A 27,239-nucleotide genomic window follows, 5' to 3' on the forward strand; every position below is an offset into this window, starting at 1 on the left:
AGGAGATGATGTATTCGGGCAAGGGAAGCAGGAAAGGAGGTGACAGGCAACACTCCCCCCTGTGCTGAACTGACAGCATGTACATCAAACCAGTCTTAACCAGAACCACTGGGTTAGTCAGCCTCACAATACCATGGTTGTGATTAGTGGTGCATCATTACACCCTTCTCAACACCTTTTTCTGTCCATGGGGATACTGGAAGATAATTATTTAGAATATAATTTCATTTGTTAAAATGTTTTTCATCTAGTTGTATAACTTCAGGATATTATACACTTAAAGAGAGGTTTTAGAATTAGCACATTCACCTGACTTAACTGAATAAGATGCAGTAGATTAATTATTTAATATATTTCGGCCCCACAATAAACAGGCACCAAATGTCTACACCTATTATCAAATGGTGCTAAATTTGGTTAAAAGGTTAATGTTTTTATACATTTCGTCTATTGTGTTTACAGCAAACTTGGCGTTTTGTCCACATTACCGATATACAGTTTACTGCCAGAGTAAAGGACACCAGAAAAACATTCACATTTAAGAGGCTGGAATCAGAGTATTTCGATTTTTTTTCTCTAAACACCAATCCAACTAACCTTTGCAGATCTAATTTATTCAATTATTATTATTTATTAATGTCAATGTTATGCATGCAGTGGATCAGATGTCAACAAATGCACACAATGAGAGCAGGGGGTCACGTCAGAACCAGCAGGAGGCAGAGTGCTCTTAATTTCACTCCTCCATTAATTAATCCCCCTCATTTCCTTTCCTCTGTTTTCTCGCTTCCTCTGCTTGTTGCTAAACTGTTGCCAGGCTGCAAATGTGTGTGTGTGTGTGTGTGTGTGTGTGTGTGTGTGTGTGTGTGTGTGTGTGTGTGTAATGATTTGGGACAAGTACATTTTCACTGAGAGAGAGGCAGCTGCTGTCGTGAGTCTACCTGCCAAAGGAATAAATGCCTGTAACACACGTCGCTCGCACACATACACACCCCTGCTGATATTCTCTGTCAGATCTAGGGCTGCATTCATTTTCTTCATTAGCGAATAAATTATAAAATGAATTGCATGGATACATTTCAATTTTCAAAAAAATCAAACCCTTCAACAAATCCCTGTTTCAAGTAGCTCAAAGCGTCGTTTGCTCTTTGGGTTAAAATGAATAGTATTCAACTTGCAGTATTTGTGTCCTCATGACAGAAAAAAAAGCTCATTTTATAGATTTACACTCGAATAAACGTAAACCGGCATCATACTTATGTGATAGCTGTGTACTGGTAGTAGAAAAAAGTAGTAAGTTGAGGAACATGGACCTTGGAATCATATCATAAAAACATAGTACTTATTACCGCCAGATATTCATTTACCAAAATCTTCTGAAGTCCCTGTACTAAAAGGTAGCGAGCTCAGTTAGCAGTCTAAAAAAAGAAAAATGTTCTCAACTAGATCACACAACAGTTGTCAAAAAATGAGAACTGGGTCACACTGAAAATTATTTTGGAAATCTAGGACTCCAGTGAAAAGGCTTAAAACCCCTTGATGTAGATTACAGGCGTTTATGAGATCACTCCTAAATCTCTTTAAGTCATCAGTATTGTAATTCTTATCAATCCTGTAGAAAAATACTTGTGGAACCCGAACCCGGCTGGGGCTGCAGGCTGGGCTTTCTGAGCCAGCAACACTTAGTCAGAGTCTGGCAGCGGGACGTAGCAGAGCGGCGCAACGGGAGATGAGGCCAGAGTTTCCATTATGTGGGGAAGAGAGCTAAGAATTTCTTCCTACCGCTGGCCTCTGCTGTTGGTGTTCTGTTGCCTCCGTGAGGGGAAGAGGAACACGCAGTTGTGTTGTCATAAAGGCAGAAAAAGAAAATACAGAGAGGAGAGAAAATGGCAACAGAAGTCACTTTAGTGTCAATGGGAGACCAGACAGGCCGTCCACCGTGCTATCATCATCCGCTGCCATCGGTTACCTAGCAACCCCAAGCTGCTGTTTGCAGGTGGCTCCTTCCTAACAACAAGGCAGGGTGGGGGTGGCTGCTGACCGCCAACAGTCACTGCCATTTACTGTTCTACCCTGAGCAGCACTGTGCTGAAACATGACCCACATCCAACAAACAGGAGGAGGCTGTGTGAGGCTGGAGGGTCATGCCCACAGAGGGGGGTTATTATATGGATATGTGTCCCGTGTATTATGTGTAGGATTTGGTTTTGATTGTTCCAGTTTCGAAAAAATAGCTGAATTCACTTCATATCTTTATCGTATTGTTAGCAAACAAAAATATATAAAACACTCAGGTCACAGGCTACCAATAGGAATTTATCACTGAATGCAGATTTTCCGTTTTCAAATGCCAAATGTCGCTGGCAGTTGATAACATCGGCTGTAGCGAATGAAGGATAATTCTTCAAGGAACTTGCCCAAAGGCCAACGTGTGCTCTTCAATTTGGCATCTGTTCTCGGCCAAAGATAATTTGGCCAAGAATGGGAAAACACTTTTGACATCACTCTGCATTATGCGGTTTTGCAGTTTATTAACACCAACAGCGGTGATTTTTCTCCAGTGAGATGATCTCGCTGATAGCATCCTGTCAGTTTAATATATTTACTATCCAAGTTCAACTTCCATGCATATTTCAATAATTAAGGCCTAACCACTTAATAGTTATACAATTAGACCTATATTCGCTTAAGGAAAATATGTACAAAAGTATATCCTTAAAAAAAATGCTATCAAACCTCAACCCTACTCATGTGCAATCATTTGTGCAATAAGTGTTCATGTGGAGGCACAAGCTGTCGCGGCAGAGTGAGATCTGCATGCTAACACGGACACAACTGGAATGCACTTGCATGAATGTGGCAACAAATGAATAGGAACCCACACACAACCTTGGCGGGCTGCCAGGAGCTTGACTGTGGAGTAACCGAGAAGTTTGGCATAATGCACAGATGTGCCATTGGGTCAAACAACACTTTGTTTTCCTTGCCGGAGTTTCCTCCCTTTTGGTATGGCGCTTTGCCAGAGGCTGTACTTCTAGTTTTCAGAGGCTCAATTACTCATTTACTACTTTCCCCTCACACACACACACACACACACACACACACACACACACACACACACACACACACACACACACACTCACACACACACACACACACACCCTTCATCTGCCTGTGACAGCACGAGGTCACTGCATGAGTTGTAGTGGTTAAAGAGAGGGGGTATAGTGGGTGAGGGTGGGGTGGGGGTGGGTATAAGCACCCTTTGTTGGCAGCCTCCTCCCTGCCCTTCCCTCCCTTCACTTCCCCAAAAGTAGCACACAAAGGCCACTTGTCCTGCACTGCCAGTGCCCCACCCCTGTCACCACCCGGCTGCCCTCCACACCGACCCATCCCCTGCCAAGAGAGTGAGTGCACGCCCGTTTAAATGGTGCCCCCTGTTTTCGGGGGCGGGACGGGCCCACACTCCACCACGGGACAAAAGCGGGTGTCAACAGCATCCATGGCACAACCACGCCGGACCTCCGCTCCCTACCCTCTTTCTTTTTCCCGCACTTTTATTCTTTGCTGTTGCCCAGAGCTACACTCAGTTGGAGACTGCAGAGGAAGCCTAAAACCAAAAGCAGCGGTGCAGGGCGGGCGGACCCCCGAATGACTACATGTTAGACTAGCTTACCTTACTGCCCACACAACACAACACACCCACCCACACACACTCTGCCTCTCCCCTCCTCTCAGCCACACTCCCCCACCTCTCCCCATCCACCTACCTCCCTCCCACCTCCCACATGCCAGACTTTATTAGACATCCAGAAAAGAAAACAGGAAACATGCTGCTTGCCTGGAAAATGTTGTCTCCACATTCTTCGGCTTAAAAACTACGCATCGCAGCAAAAAACTGAAGATGATTGAGGCGAGTTGAGAGGGGTGAAAAAAACTAAAAATACAAAAAACAGGGGAAGTGGAAGACCTCCCTGCAATAATCCAAGGAGGGTACCCCCCCCCTCTCTTCTTTTCCTCCTCCTCTACTCTGTCAACCCCCCCTCCCCCCTCCCACGGAGTTGCTCCTCTTGGTCTGGCCCTGTTGGTGAGGGGAAGGGTTTTCTGCGGAGCGATCTCACACTAAGCCCCCGGCTGCATCATCTTCAGTCCATGCCTTTGAGGGCTGAGAGAAAAGCACCATACACCAGCGGCGTGCAGGCTGGTGATCGGATGGTGGCGGGCTGGAGAAGGTGGGGGGAGATGCTTTTGTCCTTTTCTTTTTTTTTTATCTCCCAGGAAGAAAAGGCTGCGATCGGGGGAGCGTGGTGGCTGGAAACTCTCTCTGCCGCTTCCTCTGCTGTCAGCTGCGCAGCATCTATTCAATCTCTCTGTGTCGCTCTCTTTAGCTTTTTTTCTCCTGCCTTTGTCTTAGCCGATAATAAACCAGGAGGGGAGGAAAAAGATCTTGCAGCAGGAAAAAGAAATTCTGTCCAAATGAAAAGTGCCAGCTCGAACATGCAGAGCTCTCTGGGCTCGCACAATTTACTCCCCGGCAGCGTTCACTTCAGGATCGGCACACATAACACACTCGAGCACAATCCCTCCTCCCTTTTCCCTCCTCCTCCTCCTTCTTCTTCTTCTCCCCTTTTTTTATGTTTTATTTCTGATCTGGACTCCACAGTGTTTTAAGAACGCCTGCCCCCTTTTTTTCCCCCTCTCGCTCTTACTCACACACACTTTCGTTTGCTCCCAGCCTCACCTCCTTCACCCTTCTTGATTATTTGGTTTCCTCCTCTGATTTTCCACTTTCATCTGGACCTCAACAATCCACCTCAAACACCACACACTAGAAAACACACACACACACACACCCCACCCTGGCATTTTTGGTTACCGGGAAGAGATTGAAATGACACATACACTCACATTCCCCTCCCTTGCTTCAATATGTTATACACACAGTGCAATGCACACACACACACACACACACACACACACACACACACACACACACACACACACACACACACACACACACACACACACACACACACACACACACACACACACACACACACACACACACACACACACACACACACACACACACACACACACACACACACACACACACACACACACACAACCAGCGGAACAATGCAACATTCAATCCACGCCAGCAATAACATACAGCTGTAGAGTTGGCTGTTTTCTCCCCCATCAGGGAAGTCATCAGAGCCGAGTGTGTTAAGTTCACAGTTTGGTCCCAGGAGGGAAAACGAGGGATGGGAGTGAGCTGACAGATCGCTCTGCTGAATAACTGCGAGGACGAGCGGGTGAAAACACTCTGTTTAGAATAACAATGTAACCGGAGCCTCTCTGCATTTCTGCAGCACACACACACACACACACACACACACACACACACACACACACACACACACACACACACACACACACACACACACACACACACACACACACACACACACACACACACACACACACACACACACACACACACACACACACACACCTCACCGGCTGCATGACAGGCGCGACCAATAGACAAAGAGCCCGGCACAGTCACACGCCAGAACCGATTATCACTGACAGTAAAGTGGAAAGGTGGAACGGCCAGAGCAGTTGCGGCTCATGGGCTGGGTGGATGTGTCCGTTCTGGTGTGAAACCACTTTTAATTTTTCTGCATGCAAAATAATCACTTGCAGCCACATTAAGTGTGCTGTGGCTCAGTGGGTCAGTGTGCTGATCAGGGGGAGCAGGGGAGCACCGGTTCAATCCCACCTTAACCCCCACTGCAGTCAGCATGTCCTTGGGAAGACACTTCACTCGAAATTGCTTCTGTGGGTATTGAACACAGTATTGAATGCATATAATGTCTAATAAGAAACATGTAATATAATGTAATGTAAAGCGCTTTGAGCAATAAATACCATCAACTATTATAATGATGTGTGTAGGAGACTATCAGGGCTGTTTTTTCTCAGCAACAAGCCCAACGAGCGGAGACGGGCCCGTCAGCCGAGCCACCGTGTGTAGAAATGACACATCTGAGGGAGTGTGACCATCAAAGCCAGAAGCCCCCACTTCCTGCCAGCCAGTCGGCCAGACACACTCACGCAGACATACACACATGTACACACTCTTGATGGAGTGTGGGGATATGGCTGCCCCTCTGATCTTTCTCTCTTCAATAACATTAGAGGATGTGCAGGAGAGGGGGGGGTGCGCTGACTGACAGCAATATGTTAATATGAAACGTGGAATATCACAGCTTCTCAAAAGAGAGAGCCATTCAGAAGCAGAAGAAGAAGAAGAAGAAGAAGAAGAAGAAGCAGAAGAAGAAGAAGAAGAAGGATAAAGAGAGGGCGTATCAAAGAACACCAGGGGTTTTGTGAATGGCCAATCATTACTGCCGACTCCACGGGTCATCAGGTCAAAGAGTATTGAGCTCCAATGTAAGCAGGTTCAGATTCTAGTGGACCATTGCTGCTCCCTTGGCAGGTGCTGTTGAGGTTCGGTCACTTTAACATCTAAGATTTCCATCATAACTTGGTCCAGAAAGGCTTTTTAAAAATGTTATTTTTTTACTATAATGTTTTCAATGCGAAGAAAAACAAGCTTAAGAGCATCTTAAAGAATCTTAGCTCAACCAAAAGTCCCATTTATTTGAATGAAGTCTATTCGGCGACCTCGATGCTCCATAAAATAAATGATTCGTTGTGAGTTTTAGAAAAAAGATGGTTCAGTTTGTGTAACATTCACAATGGAAGTTCAAAGGAGTGTGTTGAGAGATTTGTTGTGTAATGAATAGAAAAGACACATTCTAGGGAAGGTCTTCCTCACTTAATTGTGAAAATGAGGATTGATATTTAATAACAATTTTTTTTTTTTTAAGAATCGGAGGATTCAGCTACCGTGCAGCGCCCGGGGAGCAATGGGGAGGGGGGGATTGGAGATGTCCGGTGCCTTGCTCAAGGGCACCACAGCAGGGCCCAGGAGGTGAACTGGGACCTCTCCAAGCAGCAGTCCACTTTCCATATTTCAAGTGTGTTTGGGGACTTGAACCGGCGACCCTACGATTCCCAGTCCAAGCCCCTACTGACTGAGCCACTGCTGGACAAACTGAGCCACTGCTGGACATTAAAGGGGTTCTACCTGGATTGTTGTGCATAAAACTGCAAAAATGTTTTGACTGTGACACATGTCATTCTAAAAATGATTGTGGATCCCAAATCAGTTATACTAAGAATATCATAAAGGACTGCTTCAATTCATGTTTGTTCTTGTGATCACAAGTTCGCTAATTCCTTTAGGGACTTATCCTCAAGTATTTTCCTGTGATCTCTCCAGCAGGTGCCACAGCTGATGAGCCCAGAAAGACTCAGGTCTCAGAGGAAAAGGTATCTGGAGGGAGGGGATGGGTAAAGTGCAGCCACAGGCCCGGTGCAAACCAACAGCTATAAGCCCCTGACTCCAGCAGTTGACGTGCATGTCGTTACATGTTTGGAGGGGGCGAGTAAGCACTAATGAGAACAGATTGGCACAGCAGGTCCCCCCCACACACAAACACACACTTCCTTTTTTAGATGTAGAGCAGCCAGACTTGGGTGTAAACCAGTACTGAAGGCTACATCTGTTCGCCCAGCCGCCTGTGATGCCATAAAGCCACAAACCACACCTTTGAGCGCGAGTGTTTGTGCCCACACAGACCTAGTTTCTAACACACAACCTGAAATAAATAAAATCAATACCGTAAGATTATGATCCATATATTTCATTTTCAATCCTCCAATCTGTAGTTTTAAATTGAGTATAGAATAAAAAGAAACTGATCCTAAAATTAACTGCGATACAAAATCTGTGAAAAAACACCATTGATAATGCAATGCAAAGTAAATATTGTATTTTTATATCTCATTTACATATTTTCCTCACCTCTTTTCAATTTTATCTTCAATTTAAAGAAAAGGAAATTCCCAGTGGTTAGCTATTAGGAGGATCAGTTTTTTCAAATATACTCCTATCAAAAAATCTGGGCATTTTTATTCACAAAAATGATGCTGAGCCTTTACACTTGGAAATGGAACCACAGTGCTATTTTTCCTTAGAAGCATAATAATACATTTTTCAAATTCAGACTCTGCACTCACATCTCCCTCCTGCTGCATGACTTCTTAAAGCCCTGACCTTTAGCACAGTGAGACATCAAGAGCAGCGGTCACGCTCCGGAAGACCCAACAAATGGCCCGAGCCTTCTTACAGTCCGTGTGGATTTACCGTTGAGAGGGAGCCCTCTTCTTTGACCAGCCTAATTATACTGTAAGCGCCCTTTTCCTGTAAGCGCTGGAACTTGGCTGCTGAGAGGAAGCTGAATGTAGAGGCCTGTTAAATCCCCCTAAAGCACTTAAAGGGATTGTAAGAAAGCGAATGGTAGAACGAGCCAACCTACCGCTCGGAGATGAGACTTCGGCTGACCACATTATGGCCAGAGGTTCAGATGCTGCTCAGCAGGGGGGGGCCTCTGCTCAGAAGCAGTGGTACCTTAGAGAATACCCCCTGCCAGGTTTTATAGTTTGCTTGGTTTGAAAATGGTACCATATTTCATACTCTATCTCTAATATTGTGGTCTATTACCAGGGTTTTGAATTTTTGTGGCTTTAACTTCATACCAAGAATATGGGATGTATTCTGTGCAAATGTTCTTGTACTTGAAGGGCTAGTTCACTCAAATACCCATAGGTTCTCAAATATCTTTTGTGGTAAAAATATATATGGTTTTGGTTTGATCTGCTAAAGTGTTGACATACCTTTCAGGTGTTCACAGACCTCATCGTTTAACAAAAGTATTTTAATGTATTTTTTAAGGTTAATGTAAGTGACAGAATTTAAATATTGGTTAACCAGCTCTTTGATTTAAGTTTATAGTGTATAGAAAACTGTCACTGTCGTTTTCAAATCTGCTGTGAAGACACAAGGAGAGCGACGAATAAGCAGTCGTAGTAGTAGTGTAGTTTTGGGTGACACAAGTCTAATTTCCCCATGGTGAATATGTATTTATGAGGCCCAGGTTTATCCACTGTGAGGCACCTGCCGTGACAGCAGCAGCCAGGGTAAATAACCCCCCAAGGCATGTATGCAGACGCACACACATATACACACAAGAACCCCCACCCCCTCAGCCAGCAGTCCAGATAACATCCTTGAGTCAACACTGCCACTCTGCTTTTGTTTTCTCTGCCTCTCCTCCTCTCTTCCCCTCCCACGTTCCAATCCCTGCGGAAACGCGAGGACCAGGGCTGAAAAGATGCACGGATGAGGGACAGGGAGATAGAGAAAGAGAGGGAGAGGACGGGCTAAATTACAGCATGGGAATGCAAATGAGTGCATTTTATTTGGGGATAGCCAAGGGGGGCAAGCAGGATTTATTTTCCAGGCAAGAACGGCCCCCCCTGTGGCCTCTGGATCAGTTGCAGCAACAGCAAAAGGAAGAAAAACGAACATTCTCACTCTGCTTTATACTTCGGGAGGAATAAAAAATGAAATATAACAAATACAAAACCCACAACTCTGTGAGGCTGCTGCAGTCATAAAATAAAATGATATTTTGCTATGCTTTAACGCCTCCTCCTCCCAGCTCTGTTCCACTCCCTCCCTCCCGCTGCTCCCCCCCTCTGCCCGTAGCAGAGACACACTAAAGTTGCTGAAATACGGGCACAAATCACAGCCTGACCAAACACACCACTGCCACTGCTCACACCTCCCCCGTCTGGAAAAACCCAGCAACAAAGTGAGCGTGCGCAGGAGGGAAAGGGACGAGGATGGAGGAAGCGGGTTAAGCCAGCTGCAGGTGGTCTCCAGATGTAGTGGCCCTGGGTACAGGCCACTCTGGCGCTGTTAGACGCGACTCACACATCCCTCCTTCCCCTTCCATCGCTCCTCCTCCTTTCGCAGTGACAGGAGCCATCTGGCCTGGCAGAGAGTGGAGACACAGCAGAGAGTCCCACCCTCCCAAGCGTGGCCCCTGAATGCCATTCAGCAGAGAGCAGCAGTAAATAAAATGCACGCACACACATATATGCTCAATACCCCCCCCCCCCCTCCCCAAAAGCTGTCACATGGCTATTAGCCCATCGAAGCAGCGGCCCAGCTGTGCTCCATTACGATAAATACACGGGTCGCGGGGTCTTCTCAACCAGGAGTCAGCCATCAGATACTCTGAGGTGTCCACTTACAGCCTTTTAAAGCTTACTTTGCTAAAGAGTTACACCCTTTTTTATCATCACCCCCCCTCCCCCCACTCCCCTCTTAGCGTCTTTTCCAACACCCTCTGGAAAAAACTCCCTCCCACCGACCTCATCATCCACCTCCCTCCACCACTGCAGATGATATTTCACTCTTCCTCTGGCCGAGCAGCCCCCACCTACCACCCACCATATCCCAAAACCCACTGGAGCTGGAGTTAGAATTTTGGTAACACAATACGAGACCTGGAACAGCCGACACCCCTGAGCTGCACTGACGCTGACCCATTTCCTGTATGTATTTTTACGTAATCTAAAGCGCAATGACCTGCAGGTAAAAGGATGTAAATGAATAAGCGAAAAACAAATGCAGTACCTCGAAAACCATTTCCTGGAAGGCTAATCATTTGACTTGTTTTATTCCTCGGAAAATAAAGTAGCTTTCTCTTCCCTCTCCAATTGTCCATCACTAAAACTCAGTTGAGATTACTTTTGGAAAAGGTTAGCCAGTTAAAGCCCTGGCTGCTTCCTGCAGGCACATTTGGTCTTTGTACAGCTTGGGAATACTCTTAAAAGGATTCCTGAGTAATTGTCTGTGCTGCAGTAGAAATTGGGAATGGAGGAAAATGGACTGTAATGACTGAAAGGGAAAAGGGTAGCAGCAACAATAATGGCCAATGAGAGCGACGCGGGGTTAATGCAGCACTGTTCCCTCTGATATTAATGAAAGAATAAAACACACACCATGTCCTATTAGCATGTGCAACATACAAAACACTGGAGGAAGGGCTAGTCTCTTGAGTAGTTTTTATATATTTTCTTTATTCGTTATCTTATCATCTGCACTCTGGCATTAAAGAGGCTCTTTTAAGTCTCCGTCCTTTAGGGAAACAGCACTCTGCTAGCTTGTTAGACAAGTAAATACACTAATGCGAGGGTGGACACAAATATTTCTCATGTGACTAAAATATCCTAAAGAGGCATTATAAAGCTGAAGCTTGAATTTTTTTCCTTCTTATCCACGCCGCCCATTTTATATGCTTCCACATGGGAGATGTTTTGAGGGTCCCGCTGTTTTTGTTGGCTGTGGAGCTGAATGAACGGCAACCAGGAGCATCGATTTGCAGCACGGGCCGCAGATCAAACCACAGGACAAAAGACTGGGCAGAAGAACAACGGAGGAACACAATGGGCCGCATGGGAAACTAATGACAACCGCTCGATTGGGACGACCACAACCGACCACAGGCGCACTCGTTCCAGGAAGGAAAAAGCTTCCACATGACAAAAAAAAAGTTAGAAATGCAGCCAATGCTACACAGCGACGTAGCCCACTCAGAACAACGAGTTCTCCCAAGAGAAAATGTGCACAGAAAAACTGATAGCTGTTATACCTTTTCATTCATATTCTTCTCATCACTCTTTCTCACTCTTTTTCTGCATCCTCTCCACTTCCCCCATCTCTCTGCAACCCCTCCTCGCAGGCCACAGACCATGAAGAAAGTAAATATGTGCACGAGGTAAAGCAATCGGTTAACCTTTGAAATACCCTGGCAATGAGATCTGCGGCTCTTTACTCTTTTCAGCTGCAAAAAAAAAAGAAAGGAAGAAGAAAAAAAACACAAGGTTGGCCACCACTTCAGAGGGGATATTCAATATCCATGAGCTTTTTCATTTCACACTGATGAATAATTCAGGGTGACCTGCCCACTACTGAGTGAGAGAGAAAGAGGGGGAGGGAGACAAAAAAAGAAGGAGGACTGGGGAGGTGTGCAGAGGTAGTTGTCTGTTTTAGTGGATGCAGCTGTTGCCGTTCGACATGCACAAAACCAATCTCCTTCCCAGCTGCCGGGGAGAAAGAGGAATAATACGGCAAAATTGACGACAGATAATTGGGGAGATTATATCAAAGTGCTGCCATTCTTACAGCACGAGCCGTGAGCACACATCGCTGCTATCCTGTAAACAAAACAGCCACGGGATAAGGAGACTAGGATAAATAAACACGACAATGCGATCTCCCAAAATAGCTGGAAGATTTTTCTCACAAATCATAACATCTCATCGCGCACACGCACACGCACACGCACACACACACACACACACACACACACACACACACACACACACACACACACACACACACACACACACACACACACACACACACACACACACCATCTTGCCATTAGCACTTAGCAGTAACCTTTGGGCATGTTAAGGAGAACGCAAGGGCCAGTTACCGTTCAGTCCAAATTGCAAACAGCTGGCCTCCGAGCATCGTTATCTAGCATGCAACGTGAAATATTTTTCGTTAAAAAAGTAAAAGACCTCTTTCTCCATGTTGTTTTTTCATCCAGCCATTTCCTATTTATTTCAGGAGCCATTTCATTTTCAAATAAAAATGTGTGACGCAAATGCTCTGTTGAAAATATTCAAAACAAATGTGATTGAGCCTTTAAAAATGAGTACATGCATTTTATCCTATTTCTTAATTCCGAGATTGAGGAAATACTTAAATGATCTTTGCTGAGGGATGGAAATGTATTCCTGACATGGCTCATAAATAACTTTTAAAAAACTCTCTCACACAGCATTTACAAATATATTGGATGAAATCGGAACTCAAGATTCATCCCGTCATACTTGTAAAGACCCACTGACAGTAATAATCTACAGTAGCATTGTAGATATGAGAAAACGTAAGACTAAGGGCCCACCTCTGACCTGAGTAAAGGTCAGCCGCCACTATCGAGCACGCACACAAACACACACTCAAGCTGTCACAAACAGAGGGAGACCAGCTGTTCCTCATTCGCTCGAAGGCTCTGCTCCCTCCACGGGTTGGCTGGCTTTGTAGAAACCATTAATCCCTCTGTGAATGCAACTGATGGTTTGGAAAGATCAACCAGGAGAGAACAGCAAGGGAGGGGTGGGATGGAGATGGGGATGGGGCTCGACAAACACTTTTACTCGTTTTTTGTTTTGTTTTCTGAGACAAACCTACTGCAGTGGAAAAATAGATTTTCCTGGCTATATTTCCCCAGGGACACAAACAATACAGAGGCTGAGTGGAGATGGAGCGGCGGATACTTCATGTAACATTTACCAGGTTCTCAGGAAACTGGAGACACATGGCAGACGGCATATAAGAATCTGAAGGTGAATAGCGCTACAGCATACAGTGAAGAGAGGAAATGTTTTCCCTTGTTTTTGGTTTGCACTAACACTCCAGCACATAACATTTGACATAGAGGAATGACTGTGAGGTTAAAGTCCTGACTTTTAATTTCTAAGTCTTGAACAACAGCCCTTTTAATATACAGTTCCCAAATGTTAGTACAGAAAAGCAAAACAGCGAACCTAAACAATCCGACAAGTTTTTTATGTATTAACAGTGGAGTGTAATCGACGAACTAAGTTAGTGACATCATCTCATCCCACTGAATCATTGGTTTTACTTCCTGAATATCAGGCAGAAGAGAAAAAGGCTAGATAGAAAATACTGTGAGAACAAAATACATTTGTTTCGTTTACTTTCTGTAAACTTGATTAGTTTGTGAGCGCTCAAATGATGAAGCGATAATTACAAAGGGTGACATTACCTAAACTGTTCATGATTAAAGGCCCCACTGTAACTCTGTAGCTGCGTTGTCTGAATAGGCATTGGTTTCTATAGATACAATACATTAATACATACATGTGGTGTTACATGATATCAACACTAGCGCAGGGTTATAGTGATTAGTTTACAGCTACATTCCCTGTAATAACCCCTGACTGATGCCTTGTGAGCTCAAACCTCTCGTCTGTCTCCACTCAGTCATATCAAAAGGATTAGTGAGGATGACACAGACACGCACTGACACGTGACGCCTGTATAGTAGCGCGCACACACACACACACACACACACACACACACACACACACACACACACACACACACACACACACACACACACACACACACACACACACACACACACACACACACACACACACACACACACACACACACACACACACACACACACACACACACACACACACACACACACACACACACACACACACACACACACACACACACACACAGTGGGATTTCCCCTCTCTAATTCTCAGCCTATTCCTGGACAGGTAGCGTTAACCACTAGCCCCCTAACCCATTACCACATCAACAAGTTAATCATCTGTGATAATATTTTGTTTTTCTTGTCTCTGTTATTCAGGATATTACATTTCAAATGAAACTAATTAATAACAGATTAAGGTTTGCACTTACTACTTTTTTTCCCCCTTCAGCCTTATTTTATAATTATAAACTAATTGGTCAATACGTTTTCAACTATCATAATTCATATTTAATTAGTACCCAACAACATGTCTGCAATGTGTGACCCACTGACAACCCTAAACTGCAGCTATCAGCATCGCTTGCTTGCTTCAGGGGTTTTTCATCCTCACTCTGGTCTTCCGCAAAGAAAACACATGATTATTTGGACTGTGGTCATGTGACTGACTTAACCATTATGATGGATGCTTAGGATCACTGTCCTGCCTGCAGCATTCATCTGAAATATTGGGAACATGTAGGAAAAGTATAACACTGTTCACACAACATGAATGTCAACACCATCAAAAAGTGTTAAAGCATCTTAAATTAAAAGGGTTACTGTCCATACTCTGGCTGTGTCTTATATGCACGGTTAATAGTGCTAGTCAAAGGAGAAAGAGACCAATAGAAGAACTTAACGTCTTGTCCCAATGTCCTGCTGTCACATCCAGCCGGCCTCAGATGAAGACAAACACTTCCTGCTGCTGAGAGAGGGACATCTGTGGTCTGTGTATGTTTTTGAAAGGAAAGCAGGGGGCGGCAGCATTGTGAGTATTCCACACAAAATGTCAATACTGTATATCAAAATCCCCAAATACTTCGGAATTATGCATCTGAGATAACATATCAAAACACTCTCACACAAACAACAAGCAAGGTGTCTGAACAGGAAAACAGATTATGTCTAAAACACACATAAAATGGGTGTGTCCAGAATCAAAGTCCAAGACCAGACTGACACATCAAGGATGTTTATTTCCGACTAGCATGTGCACGCTAAAATCAATGTAAGACACCTGAACAAAACAAAGTGGTTTAGCCAAGGACAGCTGAAAGCACATTAGGCATGCATCCTCATGGATGTCCTTCCAAATACAGGCAGGGAAATTAAAATCCCATTCAAGCTCTCTTGGGAGCAATGCACTGGAAGGTTACATAACTGTCTGCACCAGTGATGGCTTCCTGTCAAAAGAAGGGGTGTGGGGGGAAGTTAGCGGATCAATCCTGGCGATAGTGGCACAAAGAGAAAACATTTGCACAGGTGATTCATAACGACTAACACATACCATAATGGCTTGAACAAAGTTCTAGTATCTCTACTTCCTGTGAGCTTCAGGCCCTGCCCCCATACACTCCAACGCCTCCTAATTCTTTAGCCCAGAAAAGTACATCTGAAGATCTTCTCTGGATTATCTCCACAAGTAAATCACGTGCCGGCATTTGTGGACAACATGCAAGCGTCAACCTTAGTTAATCCAATGGGCACGCACACAACGCTGGCTGCAAGCCAATCACGTCTACAACAAGCGGGTTGGATATTCCGCTTCACGTGACATCAAAGTTAGGTTTACCAACCTGTGCTGTTCTGTGGGGCGCTACTGACGGACAACTCCATGGCCAATGCGAATGCTGCAAGGCGCTCTCCCTACTTTGAATGGAAGGGAACTGTTGCAACTAAGCTCGACTCAACCATTTAATGCCATTATTAACACTACTTATGGCTTTAGCCAACCAAGACAGCGCCCTGTGGAGAGGAGTACACAGACAGGGCCCTCCCACCTGCAACTTTTACATAAATATTTGAAGGAGCTACCGATTTCACTAAAGCTCAAAACTCTGCTTTGAGAATAGAATACAATTTGCCAATATGGAAATGTGAAGCCTCGGCGGCTATGTGTAAATTTACACTTTGATGCAAGATGATAAAGAGAAGAGTGAACACCCAATTTATTCAGTAGGTGCAAAAGGAATAATGTGTCAACTTTTCATCAGTATGCATGTTTGAACATAAAACACCATGCATGCAATAAGAGAAGCTCGTCACTGGTGTAGTAAAGCCTTGCACGAAAAAGCGAGAAGCAATTTCTTGAGATGTGCACTGATCAGAGAGAGAGAGGGACAGTGAGGAAGAGTGTACAGAAATATGTTTTCATTAAGTGCCCGGGAACATCTTATTATTTTCACTCAATTTTCACTCAAAGTGCACAAAATAAATGTGAAACACTGCATGCAGGGCTTCACTTTTTCCCCTTCCCTAAATGTAAAGATTAGTTATCTCTGATTACCACCAACACCTAGGTTGCCTAGCAACACACAATTAAGAAATATGGTTTGCGATCAACGGCGAGGGCTGCCCATTATCAGATGAAGTTACTGAAGCAACAAATGACAGCTACATGCAAATGAGTTTGTTGAGCTAAAAGTGTACTGGTGGAGCGGGGAGGGGCTGCCAGTGTGACCTTGGAAGGCAGTGGATTTGTGCTCGAAGCTTAAAAAAGGGACTTCCTACTCCCACATCCCCCACAACTCCTCCCCCCGCCTCTGAATCTCACACTCGCTTATCATTTCCTTGACATCATGACATGAAGGGAAGCCACTTCATAAAAGTCATACTTTTAAACAAGTGCAGCAGCCCACAGACCCATAAGAGAGGCAGGCAAGACACAGGGTTACATGGCATAAAAGGCTACAAAACAGGTTACAGGACTTTCAAAAGCGGAACAATTATTGTTTTACTGTCACTTTATACAATTGCAAATCAATTCCTCAGAATTGTTAAAGCAGCACAAAGCAGAAGAGATATACTTTGAATGACTTTCCGTTAGAGTGATTGGAGAGAAAATATCCTGTACCCTCTTCTTGAGACAAGTACGATTGAGCATGAAGCAATCCAATAAATAAATGAACACATTTTAGTGGCACTACAATGCAACCAGAGTTTCCGACAGACAACAGTGTGTCTATAAAAAACAGTTACCTATTATAGCCTACACAACTATACATCCAATTAGTGTAATTGGATGTTGAGGCAGTTAAGCCTCCGATTAGGTGAGAGTAGAGTAGAAAACAGTATGACAGCAAGCAACCATGCGTAAAGGAAACTTTTACCAAAGATAAGTTGGAAATGTATGTCTTTTTGATATGACTAACCATATATTACTAAAACTTTAAGTGTATCGTAAGAGAACAGCTAGTCTAACACCATCTGGTATATACGTGTGTACTAGAAACCTTAAAAAAGCAAGGTGCCAATACAAAACTACTCAGAAAGCACACTATTGCTTCTCTCCAATAAACTAAGTGAAAGAATGCTGTACAAAAGAAGTGTTTCAACTTGGTGATGAGACAGGATCCCCTCCGGCAAATGACACAACCCTGTTGCAATACGTGTATAAATAGTTGCGCAATTACATAAAAAGTCCTTTCAGAGCAAAGCTGCTTAACTTGTCAGCTGCTTCTTCTATGCTTCTGCTTTGGTTTTTGTAGTATTGGAAAAATCTATAAATCATAAACACATTTACACCTCACCATGCATCTAATCTATGACAAAACAAAACAGAAAAATACTGTTTCCAAAGCCTACACGGGAAATAGAGGAAGTAGCAAGAAGGACAGAGCAGAAAGGGTTTGAAAAAATGTAGAGAGATATGTGAGGTTTGACATTACTTGTGTCAGGTGCGGAGACCATGGTTGAGACTATGACAGGTGGACCAGTGCGACGTCCTACCAACTTGCTGTTGTTAAGGTTTTGCGCTTGGAGAGAGGATGAAGAAGTTACGGGAACAATGTTAGTGTCAGGAGCAGCGTTCATCCCTTTCCGGAGAAGTTGGGGGCTGTGAAGGGGGCTTGGCGCTGCTATTGGCGATGGTGGAGGAAGGTTGGTGGCTCTCTTCATCAGCTCCATGGGGGAATAAGAACCAGAAAAGGTTTTCGGGTGCCGCTCCAGGGGTGCCTGGAGCTGGTGGAGGCTGCTGTCCAAGAGCAGACATTGCAAGACCGGTGTGGGCATTGTACATGGAGAAGGGTCTTCCCTGAGTGACAGCATTGCTGTATCCTCCGGGGCTGATTGGAAAAGCTCCAGTTGCCAAGGGCCGTGCTGCTTGGTAGTTGGTGGTCTCCAGGAGGTGCTGGGAGGGTGCGCTGCTGGGTCTTCTACCAAGAAACTCTCCCATTCTGGGGGACACGTTTTGGAGGGAGCTGGGCGGTTGCTGCATAAGGCAGGGGTCCGTGGTCAAACCCTGGGGCTGCATATAGAGCTCGCGGTGACTGAAGCTGTTGGATCGAGTACGTGTTGCTGCCCCACTTGCCTTGCTACCAAGCACCACACGGGAGAGAACACGGGCTTGGGCTAAGTTAGGGGCCACAGAGCGAACATCATGGTCCTCCATCATTCCCAACGTGGAAGCAGAATCAAAGCCATGTTGCAGCAGTAGAGTGATAGTGCTCTCAGCCAAGCCTTCAGCACGCAGGTAAGCCAAGAAGTTAGGGTCCACCATCCTTTTGGGGTCTGCAGCGCTTGGATGATGATGAGACATGCCAGAGTTCATTCCAGCTGTGGCAGCCATCATGGCTGAGTTGGGGTCATAGTTTGGATCATAAGGCATCCTCTGGGAGGCTACAGCTCCATATGCGCGGTGAAGAGCTCCGTCCATTCCCTGAGAAGCTGCGTCCAGCCCTGAACTGGTGGCAGCTTGCTGGCGAGGGTCCAGGGAAAAGTTGTTGATATTGTTATAAGCTTGACGAGCAGAGAAAGATGGTTGTTCAGAGTTGTAATAGGTAAGAGGGGGCTGGCCCCCGTAAACTGCAGGAGAGGGAGAGTAGCCGCCAATACGGTGGATGTCTGGTATCATCTTAGATCCCAGTGTTTCCCTGTACAAGCGGCTCAGCTCATGAATGGGAAGGGGAGGAGGTGGAGGAGGAGGCGGGGGAGGAGGTGGAGGGGGAGGAGGCAAAGGGGTAGGTGTTGAGGCAGAGGGCCGCACGGAAGGTGTGGCTCTTGCCTGTCCTTGATCCCAGGTAGGCCTCAACCCCCCAGCGCTAGGCCCATAATGCGAGGCTGATCTGTTGAGCAGGTGCTGGTTATCCCTATAAAACCCAGACTCGTCAGGTAGCTGGCCAGATAAGGTAGCGTCAGCCAGGTAGTAATCCTGAGGTGGTGCAGAGGCCCGGCCAGCCATCAATTGCCTGAGGTAGATACTGTTGCTGAGATCAGGCACAGAAGTCTTCCTCAGTAGCTGCTGCCCACACCTCTCCTGCTGGGTCTGCCTGTACATGGAAGTCTGGAGGTCTGTATCAGCTTTCTCACCAAGATCTAGGTGATGGTGAAACCACGCTCCACAGTCACCTCCACCCTGTAACAAAGAATTCCTACGTCCCGCAATGGTTCCACAGTGTTGACAGCGACTTGCAGCCCTGTCGTTCAGACCTTCAGACCATTCAGGACCCTGTTGGCCCAGAGAGCCACCAAAATGCGACTGCTCACTTGAGTTAGGCATCAGTGAAGACAATGAAGGGGACAGCTATAAAAGCGGAATATAGAGCCGGGTATTGTGTTTCCACTCTCCAGTTACACTCACCACCAATCAAATGGGAGGTGTGGAGAGAAGATGAGAAAAGGTGAAGCATGAGCTACCTTTTTACCTGAACTGCAGCTGTAGGGCCCCCCCCAACCCTTCACTCTTAAGTCCACGCTATCAAGTAGCTCCCTGCTGGCAGCCTATCTAAATAATTCAGTCCTGGAAACATTAGAAATCAATGAGGAGAGAGGCACAACATGACAAACACACAAGCAAGACAAACACACACGCAAACAGAAAAAATGCACACCTTTAGGGAGAGGCTCTACTCCATTCTACCGCAGGGATCATGCTTGTGCTGGGTGTCAGGCTTACATTCCAAAATAGGACCGGGGGTAAAGAAATTGGGGTAAAAACACATGCTGGACAATGCCAACGGAATGGAGGAGGGGACAAGGCGCGCTAATCCAATGGGGTTGCTGCACGTCATTGGCAGGGACAGTGCTCTCGTCCACAGTGTGTGCCACGAGGGGATTAGCCTCAAGCTAAAACCTGCTTAAATCCACTGCCCCCTCCGACATCACTTGAACCAGATAGTGCACACAGCAAGCACGCTGCTGAGGCCCCTGGATGTTCACGGAGTGTAAGGCTACAATGTTTACGGTACTTAGTGGTTACTGCTAACCCCACAGTTGGCAGCCGGCATCCCTTGGGCCTGAATGGAACTTTCCTGAGGGACTTGGAAGGTTGGGGACTGACATGTTTGCTGAAGTTTGTCGCTGGAGAGAGAGGAGGGGGGGTTGTTGCATACACTAGACACACAAGTACTTGTGACTGAGGGTCAACATTTATCTGGTGGATACTAGAAGGAGGCAAGTAGATGTTCCACACAAACCACAGAGCACAGAACAGCCTCCTCTACTGGGCAACTTCAGATAAATGAATACACACGAAACGTTATAGGGGGCGACATACAACCCTACAGTGTCTTAAATAATTAAGATTTTTCTCCTCTTTCCCCCCCCCCAAGTTTGTTGTAGGGCTAAAACTGATAGGATAAGAATTAAAGAAAAGTAGCAAATCCTACATTTTCATTTAATTTATTTAAACTTATTTCATATCATCATAATCCAGGGGTTGCACATAAAAAAAAATATATATATATATATCTTTAAAAGCATTACACAATATAGTCAGAATGGAGCATAAACTGCACTTTTAAAAAGTAAAGTCTGGTTTCCCCTCAAAGGACTCACACTTTGCTACTACACACTCCAGATGTACAGAGCAGCAGATGTGGCTTATCTGAGATGTTGCATCTGAAAGATAACTGCCGCTGTTTACTTGCCATGACAAGAGCAATGTAAACAAAAAACAGCAGCAGGAGGAGTAGAAAAGGGCGCTTTGATAAGTGTGTGATGGGAAAAAAGCTGATAAGACGGGAGGCTGTCAGCTTTGACCTCACCGCTAACACAGACAGCGTGGGATAGGACAAGACAGGAGGGGAGGGGGATATGATTGGACTGCACTGGACTGTGACAACTAGATGGCTACCAGCCTGTTTCCATTCTGTGCTTTGCTTCAGTTTGAAATAGGGAATAGTGTAAAGAAAGCCAGGGACATCATCTGCATACTCCTGAAGCTGAGACACAGACAGCGTGACTGAGATGTGCTGAATGTATAACCGCTTAGGAGTGACAAGAGACTGCGATAGCCGTGTCTCTAAATGTTGTCCCACTACCTGTCAAGTCACAGAGGGAAATGCCAACAACCTTGTTTTCATTTTAGAGCTTAAGTGATGCAATAATGACATAATGTTAAAAAAGGTTGTTTCATAATGGAAGATCGGATGGGAGAACATTAAGTAGGTCAAAAGAAAAGTAAATCAAAACAGTTTTCTTTCCCCTAAGGCCATTAGTAGTCCAGTGTGATGCACATCTGAAGGATGGTTTCTTTCATTAGAGGTAAAACATACCTAGCAATTTACTTGCAGTGATTTCTCAGTGCTGTCCTCCCAGGTCTGAGTCTCCCTGCGCTTTTTTGTCAGCTGTAAAACACACCATTAATCATTGTGTTGTATCTCTCTATGGCCATCACAGACAATAACTTATTTTAATAAGCCCCTTCCAGGGCCGTGTGCCACTCAGAACCGTGCTCCCTGACAAAATATTAATAACAATAATAAACATCTCAAGTACGGTCAGGCTAGTGTTGCTAAAACAGAAACAAGGATATGGCATATCATATCTCTTTCCATGCAAATTGCGGCATTTCCCCGTATTCATAAGCAAGCAAAGCTGGGGTACCGTATTCATCGTGTCTGCATTCTCTGGTATGCGTCTCATGAGAGCTGCTCCATAATTAAGTGAGCATGCTATATTACACTCATCAAGCAATAGGGACCCTGTACTTGATAGCATGAATAATACAATAGAAGAAAAGGAACCCCAAAGTTACACAATGGATATTTGGTGAAAAGCATCAGAAATGATGCCAAGACCCGGTTTGGTAGCTCGCAGCCAATCGGACAGCTCTGTGAAAGACCTCTAGGTAACAATGTGTTGAACAGACGTGCCTTTGGAGCAATCTGGCCATCTTTCTAGGGCACAGGACGCTACCGGCGGGACTTGGCAGGCAGCGCAGGGAGATAGCTGCAAAATGATTTAGATAGCTGCGACTCTACAACTGCTGATCCATTAAAGTTTCATAGGGACTTCATAAATTAAAAGCATGACTGGAAGAACTTTAACATTCTACTCAATTACTGTGATTGTACAGTATATTAAAGTTTTAACGAGCCCCTGGGCCTTTTTCTTGCTCTAACACAAGCACTGGGGGGAAGGAGTGGCAATGAGGAAAGATAAACACATGGTACCAATTCTGATCCGATGGGTTTTCGGAGGGTTCACATCTGCTGTGTTAGCAAGACTCCGTCCTCCGCCTCTTTACCACCTCGCATCTCTGCAGTGCATGACACAGCGTGTTGCACATTTGCATGGGTGGGAGGATCGTGGTGAAGAGCGCGAGTCACTACTGCAAACCTTTCATCAGCAAGGCGAGACCTCTGGTAGACTTGGTGAGGCAACTGATTAGAGTTTTGTCTTCCATTTTAGCGGGTTGGTTTGTTCCCCCTTTGCCTCGTGCGCAGCCCTGCGTTCCGCCTGCCTATCATTATCAAGCCAGTGGCCCATACTGCATCACAGATGGGCCAGACAGAAGGGAGAGACGACAGCCCGCTTGCTTTTTGGAGAGACGAGGAGTGTGCAGCTGAGTGAGAGAAGAGGGAGGGAAGGAGAGTGAGAGAGAGAAAGAAAGGATAGAACTGAAAATGTAATTTGCCTCCACGTCACTGATGAAAAAAGATATGTGGAGTCTAGTTAATCGAAAGAGCACTTCTGCAATATGTTCGACTAGGCTGTGGTTGTAAGTGAGATATAGTGCAAAGTAGGGAGTTAATGAAGTCGGAAAATCTGTCATTAATGCACACCCCTTAGTAGTGCCTACACATGGTTTTAGATCAGTATGTCCTCTCTTTTGATTTTTACAAAACATTAAGACCATTATATGATTTTCCTTAACAAAATAAGACCAACAACTAATTAATCAGTTTCAAATGTAACATTCTTACATATTTCTTCTTATAAATCCCTTGCACAAAATACTGTTTAATACTCTATAACATCAAATAATATTAATAATATTTGAAACATCTTTAAAAAAGGCTTGATTTCAGAAAAACAGACATGACAAATTTCAATCCCCGATGATCAACTGCATCATAATCGGCATTCCAGAAGATTTGAAGTGTGATACTGAGCCTTTATTTTCTCAATAACACAGAGCATTACCGAGCAACTGACTTGTGAGGTAAAAAAAAACTAAACAAGCCAAAAGCATAAAATACACTAGAAAGCACAAGTTGCTGCTGAGCTACTTTTATGTTTTGTTCTGACACATATTATATTCCTCATTATGCAGGAATAAAATGTCATCATGTAACACAGCATGAATAAAATGAAGATGTTGATTAAAACATTATCTGACTAGATTAAAGCAGCTCTAATCTAACCCAGGGGGGAACAGTAATGCAGCGTACAAGCAAAACAACAATCATAGTTAAGAAAAAAAGAAAAAAGGAGCAGAAATGTCCTCCCTCCCAGCCGCTCGGTCAGTTGCTGCAGAATGATAAACATTGATTCAGCTCAAATTAAGCCGAGAACATGAAAGGACCAGGGGCTGGGAGGAACGCGGTAGATCACTCCTCATCTCTTCAGATGACAGAAATGAATCTCTTCACCCCTGAGAGGGAGAGAGAAAGCTCCTCTCTATTCCTCATAACGCTGAATTAAAGCTGATGCTTCCCAGCAGCTGCTTTGATTGAGCTAACTAGCTGCTTTTAATAAAAACAGTCGCAACCAGCTCCCTGCCTCCTTATTTGCAGACAGGCCAGATTATGCTAAATACATATCAAGGACTTTAATGGCTTAATCGGCCTTGTCATCTAGCCACCAGGCTTCCTTAGATACTGCATTCCTGATTACACTGGCATACATGTCGGTGTTCAACAACAAGAACAATGTTATGATATTTTTAAAAATTAAATGTTATATCTTGCATGGCATTGGAAACAGTCTTGGACAACAAGAGTTGTTTTTTGTGCTCAGAAAAAACATTAGAAACAAAAGCTGTATTTCGACGGTGCAGTGTGTGGTCTCAGCAGACGTTTTTTTGAAAGAGAACGCTCCAGATTTTCTCTTGAAAGAAGAAGACACAGCACGAGTCACGGATTCATCTGGTCTGTATCTGTTTGCCAACCATCGCCTGGTTGATGTGTGAACCTGGATTCAGATGAGTTACACCCGGCAGTCGCCAAATAAGCCCTGTGAGGATTTTACCTGAACGTGAAACAAAAAGCAGAGCCCTCGCTTCATGTGTGTGTTTTCCAGCATGTGCTGAGACAATCGCCATGACAGCCTTATCACGCCAGTACATGCAATCAGCAAAACAACTTTGCCTGGTCATTGGCTCATGAACAAATCACAAATCACAAGCTGTTTTTTTTTTTTTTTTATGCCCTCACAATGGTCGCCAGAGGACTGATTCACTGATCCTGTATGACGGCCATCTGGAGAGTTAAAGTGCGTGTGTTTGTGTGTGTGTGTATGAGAGAAGGAACGTCGGCAGGTACGCTCACCATGAAGAAGCTCTGCATGCATCACAGCAACACCTGTTACCGTCTCTCTGTGTTTCTCCTGTGGGCTGTGGGCTCGTGCCCAGCAGAGCAGACTAACTGTTGTTCCCCCAGGAATGACTAACTATCTCAGCTGTCCCATTCACACAAATGCAACAGCTGGATGCGAACCACACTCTAATCAGGAAGGATTTCCACCAATGAATGCTCCACCTGTGATATGAAATATGATGCTTTATGATTCAGATCATGAATGAGCCATTATTCAACATTATACTCCTTTAATTCACAGGGCTCATCTTGTTGTTATATAATCTTGTCATGTTGTTGTTTTACTAAACACTGAAGTGCAATTTATAATCATTACCTGATAATGAGTCATTTAAAAAGTAAACATTTTATAGCAAAAAATGTTATCATACCACACTATCTGGAGGCTCTATGTAAAGAGACTGTTTGCCAGGCTAACTTAGCTTATCATACGAATGGAAACAGCTAGCTTAAAGTGGTCTTTAATATGTACAAAAATCCACAACCCAGAATTTTGCAGGGCAATGCGTCATGAATTATTTCTTGTCCTGAACCAGTTACTTCCTGAAGTCTCCGCTGGTTGCCTGGCAACTGGTCCTGGCCAAAAAATGTCCATGAGCTTCAGAGGTGGTGGCAGGCTGACCATTGGACAGAGTCAGGCTCACTCTGTTAAAAGCTAAGCTAACAAGCTGCTTGTGGCACCTAGCTAAAGAGTGTCCTGTACATAAAGATAGCAGCATCCGCGGTAGGTAAGCAAATTTTGAAGGCATCTGAACCTGATATTAAAATGTAAGTTTTTCCAGAAAAAAAAAAGAAGAATTTTCCTTAATAAAGTAAAATGGAGTTAAAAGGCAGGCGTTTACATTCAACCACTAAACTGAGGAAACTAAATGTGGGGCTAATTAAAAAATGTCTAACGGGTGTGTGTTTCTTAGAATATTGATCTCCATTAAGAAAATGAAGTATTTAGTTATCTTTCTTTTTAAATGACATGTATAAACAACAGCCTTTGTTAAAAAAAAATGTACATGACATTACAGCAGCAATGACAGAGACTAAAAACTAGGATTGGTTTTCTAACTATGGGCTTTAACAGGATAAGCGGCATATGTCCTTCGTTTCATGAGCACAACGGCGAGGTGCTTACATCATGCTGCAAAACAAATATGCTGGCACTGAGGGTAATGGTGCGCCTAGCTTCATTTTCCAGCACTGCAGTCATGTCTGCCTCTCCCTGTGCTGGCTCCAGGAGGGCCCAGCAGCTTAACAAGCCTCTCGGGGACCCAGACAGCGGAGAGGAGATGATTTTACCTCAGGACAAAGTCTGACAACTACACACACAAACACATATGCATGCACACACACACACACTTGCTGGGCAAAGTCAAACAAGTGGGTTTAAAATGCACATCCAGAAGGCTTCAGACACAGTTTATACACCCACACAGAGACTCATATTTCTTGTTGCCTGGGCTGACTTTGTAGCTATGCGCACAGCAGGGGGCTCCTATTCTATGTGCAGGCCCTTCAATACAACACCGCTCTCTAATCCGCAACCTAAAGCCTAATAATCACTGCCGTTCATGGTGTAAAATTGGCTGCTTCCAAAACAGCCGTGACAGTATAGAAGCCATTCAATCCCCCGAGGTAATCTTTACTTCAGTTTGGATGTTTAGAGATTCTCTATAACCATAAGTCACATAACAGACACTCCTACACAAACAAACACAATTCACAGAGAGGCCAGATTAAAACGGTAATCACATTTACATCCGCAGAACGACTGTTTGCCGCTGAGGTCAACATTTATACACTGCTAACTGTAGTATCTGACATGCGCTGTGTGCCAGGAGAAAATTATAGCAATCAATGGGTATTGATCACCAATAGGTCTTAGGGTTGTGCTAATAACGATGAGGATGGTTTGCTAGGCCGTGTACATCATAAAGCTGTATCAGTGAGGGGAGAAGACAACTCCTTTGCTAGAATAAATACATGTAGGTTCAAACTAGGTCAAATCCATTTTTTTACGTGTTTTTTTAATCATTTGGGTTAACTACAACCATCAATATAAATTAAATTATTATATTTGCATATATAGTTCAAGGCCTGCTTCAAATTAAAATCACAGAAAGGTTGT

General features: G+C 44.5%; 1 protein-coding gene across 1 annotated transcript in view; it reads right to left on the bottom strand.

Annotated features, from left to right (window-relative positions):
• The window catches only part of LOC134870771 (uncharacterized), a 40,166-nt gene extending 20,309 nt beyond the window's left edge, over positions 1-19,857 (bottom strand). Inside the window, 2 exon segments of the mRNA XM_063893161.1 lie at positions 18,029-18,296; positions 18,298-19,857. Of these exon segments, the coding sequence (XP_063749231.1) occupies positions 18,029-18,296; positions 18,298-19,857 (1,828 nt within the window).
• Positions 19,858-27,239: the final 7,382 nt, after the last annotated feature.

The sequence above is a fragment of the Eleginops maclovinus genome, chromosome 10, assembly GCF_036324505.1.
Source record: "Eleginops maclovinus isolate JMC-PN-2008 ecotype Puerto Natales chromosome 10, JC_Emac_rtc_rv5, whole genome shotgun sequence".
Taxonomy (NCBI): Eukaryota; Metazoa; Chordata; class Actinopteri; order Perciformes; family Eleginopidae; genus Eleginops; species Eleginops maclovinus.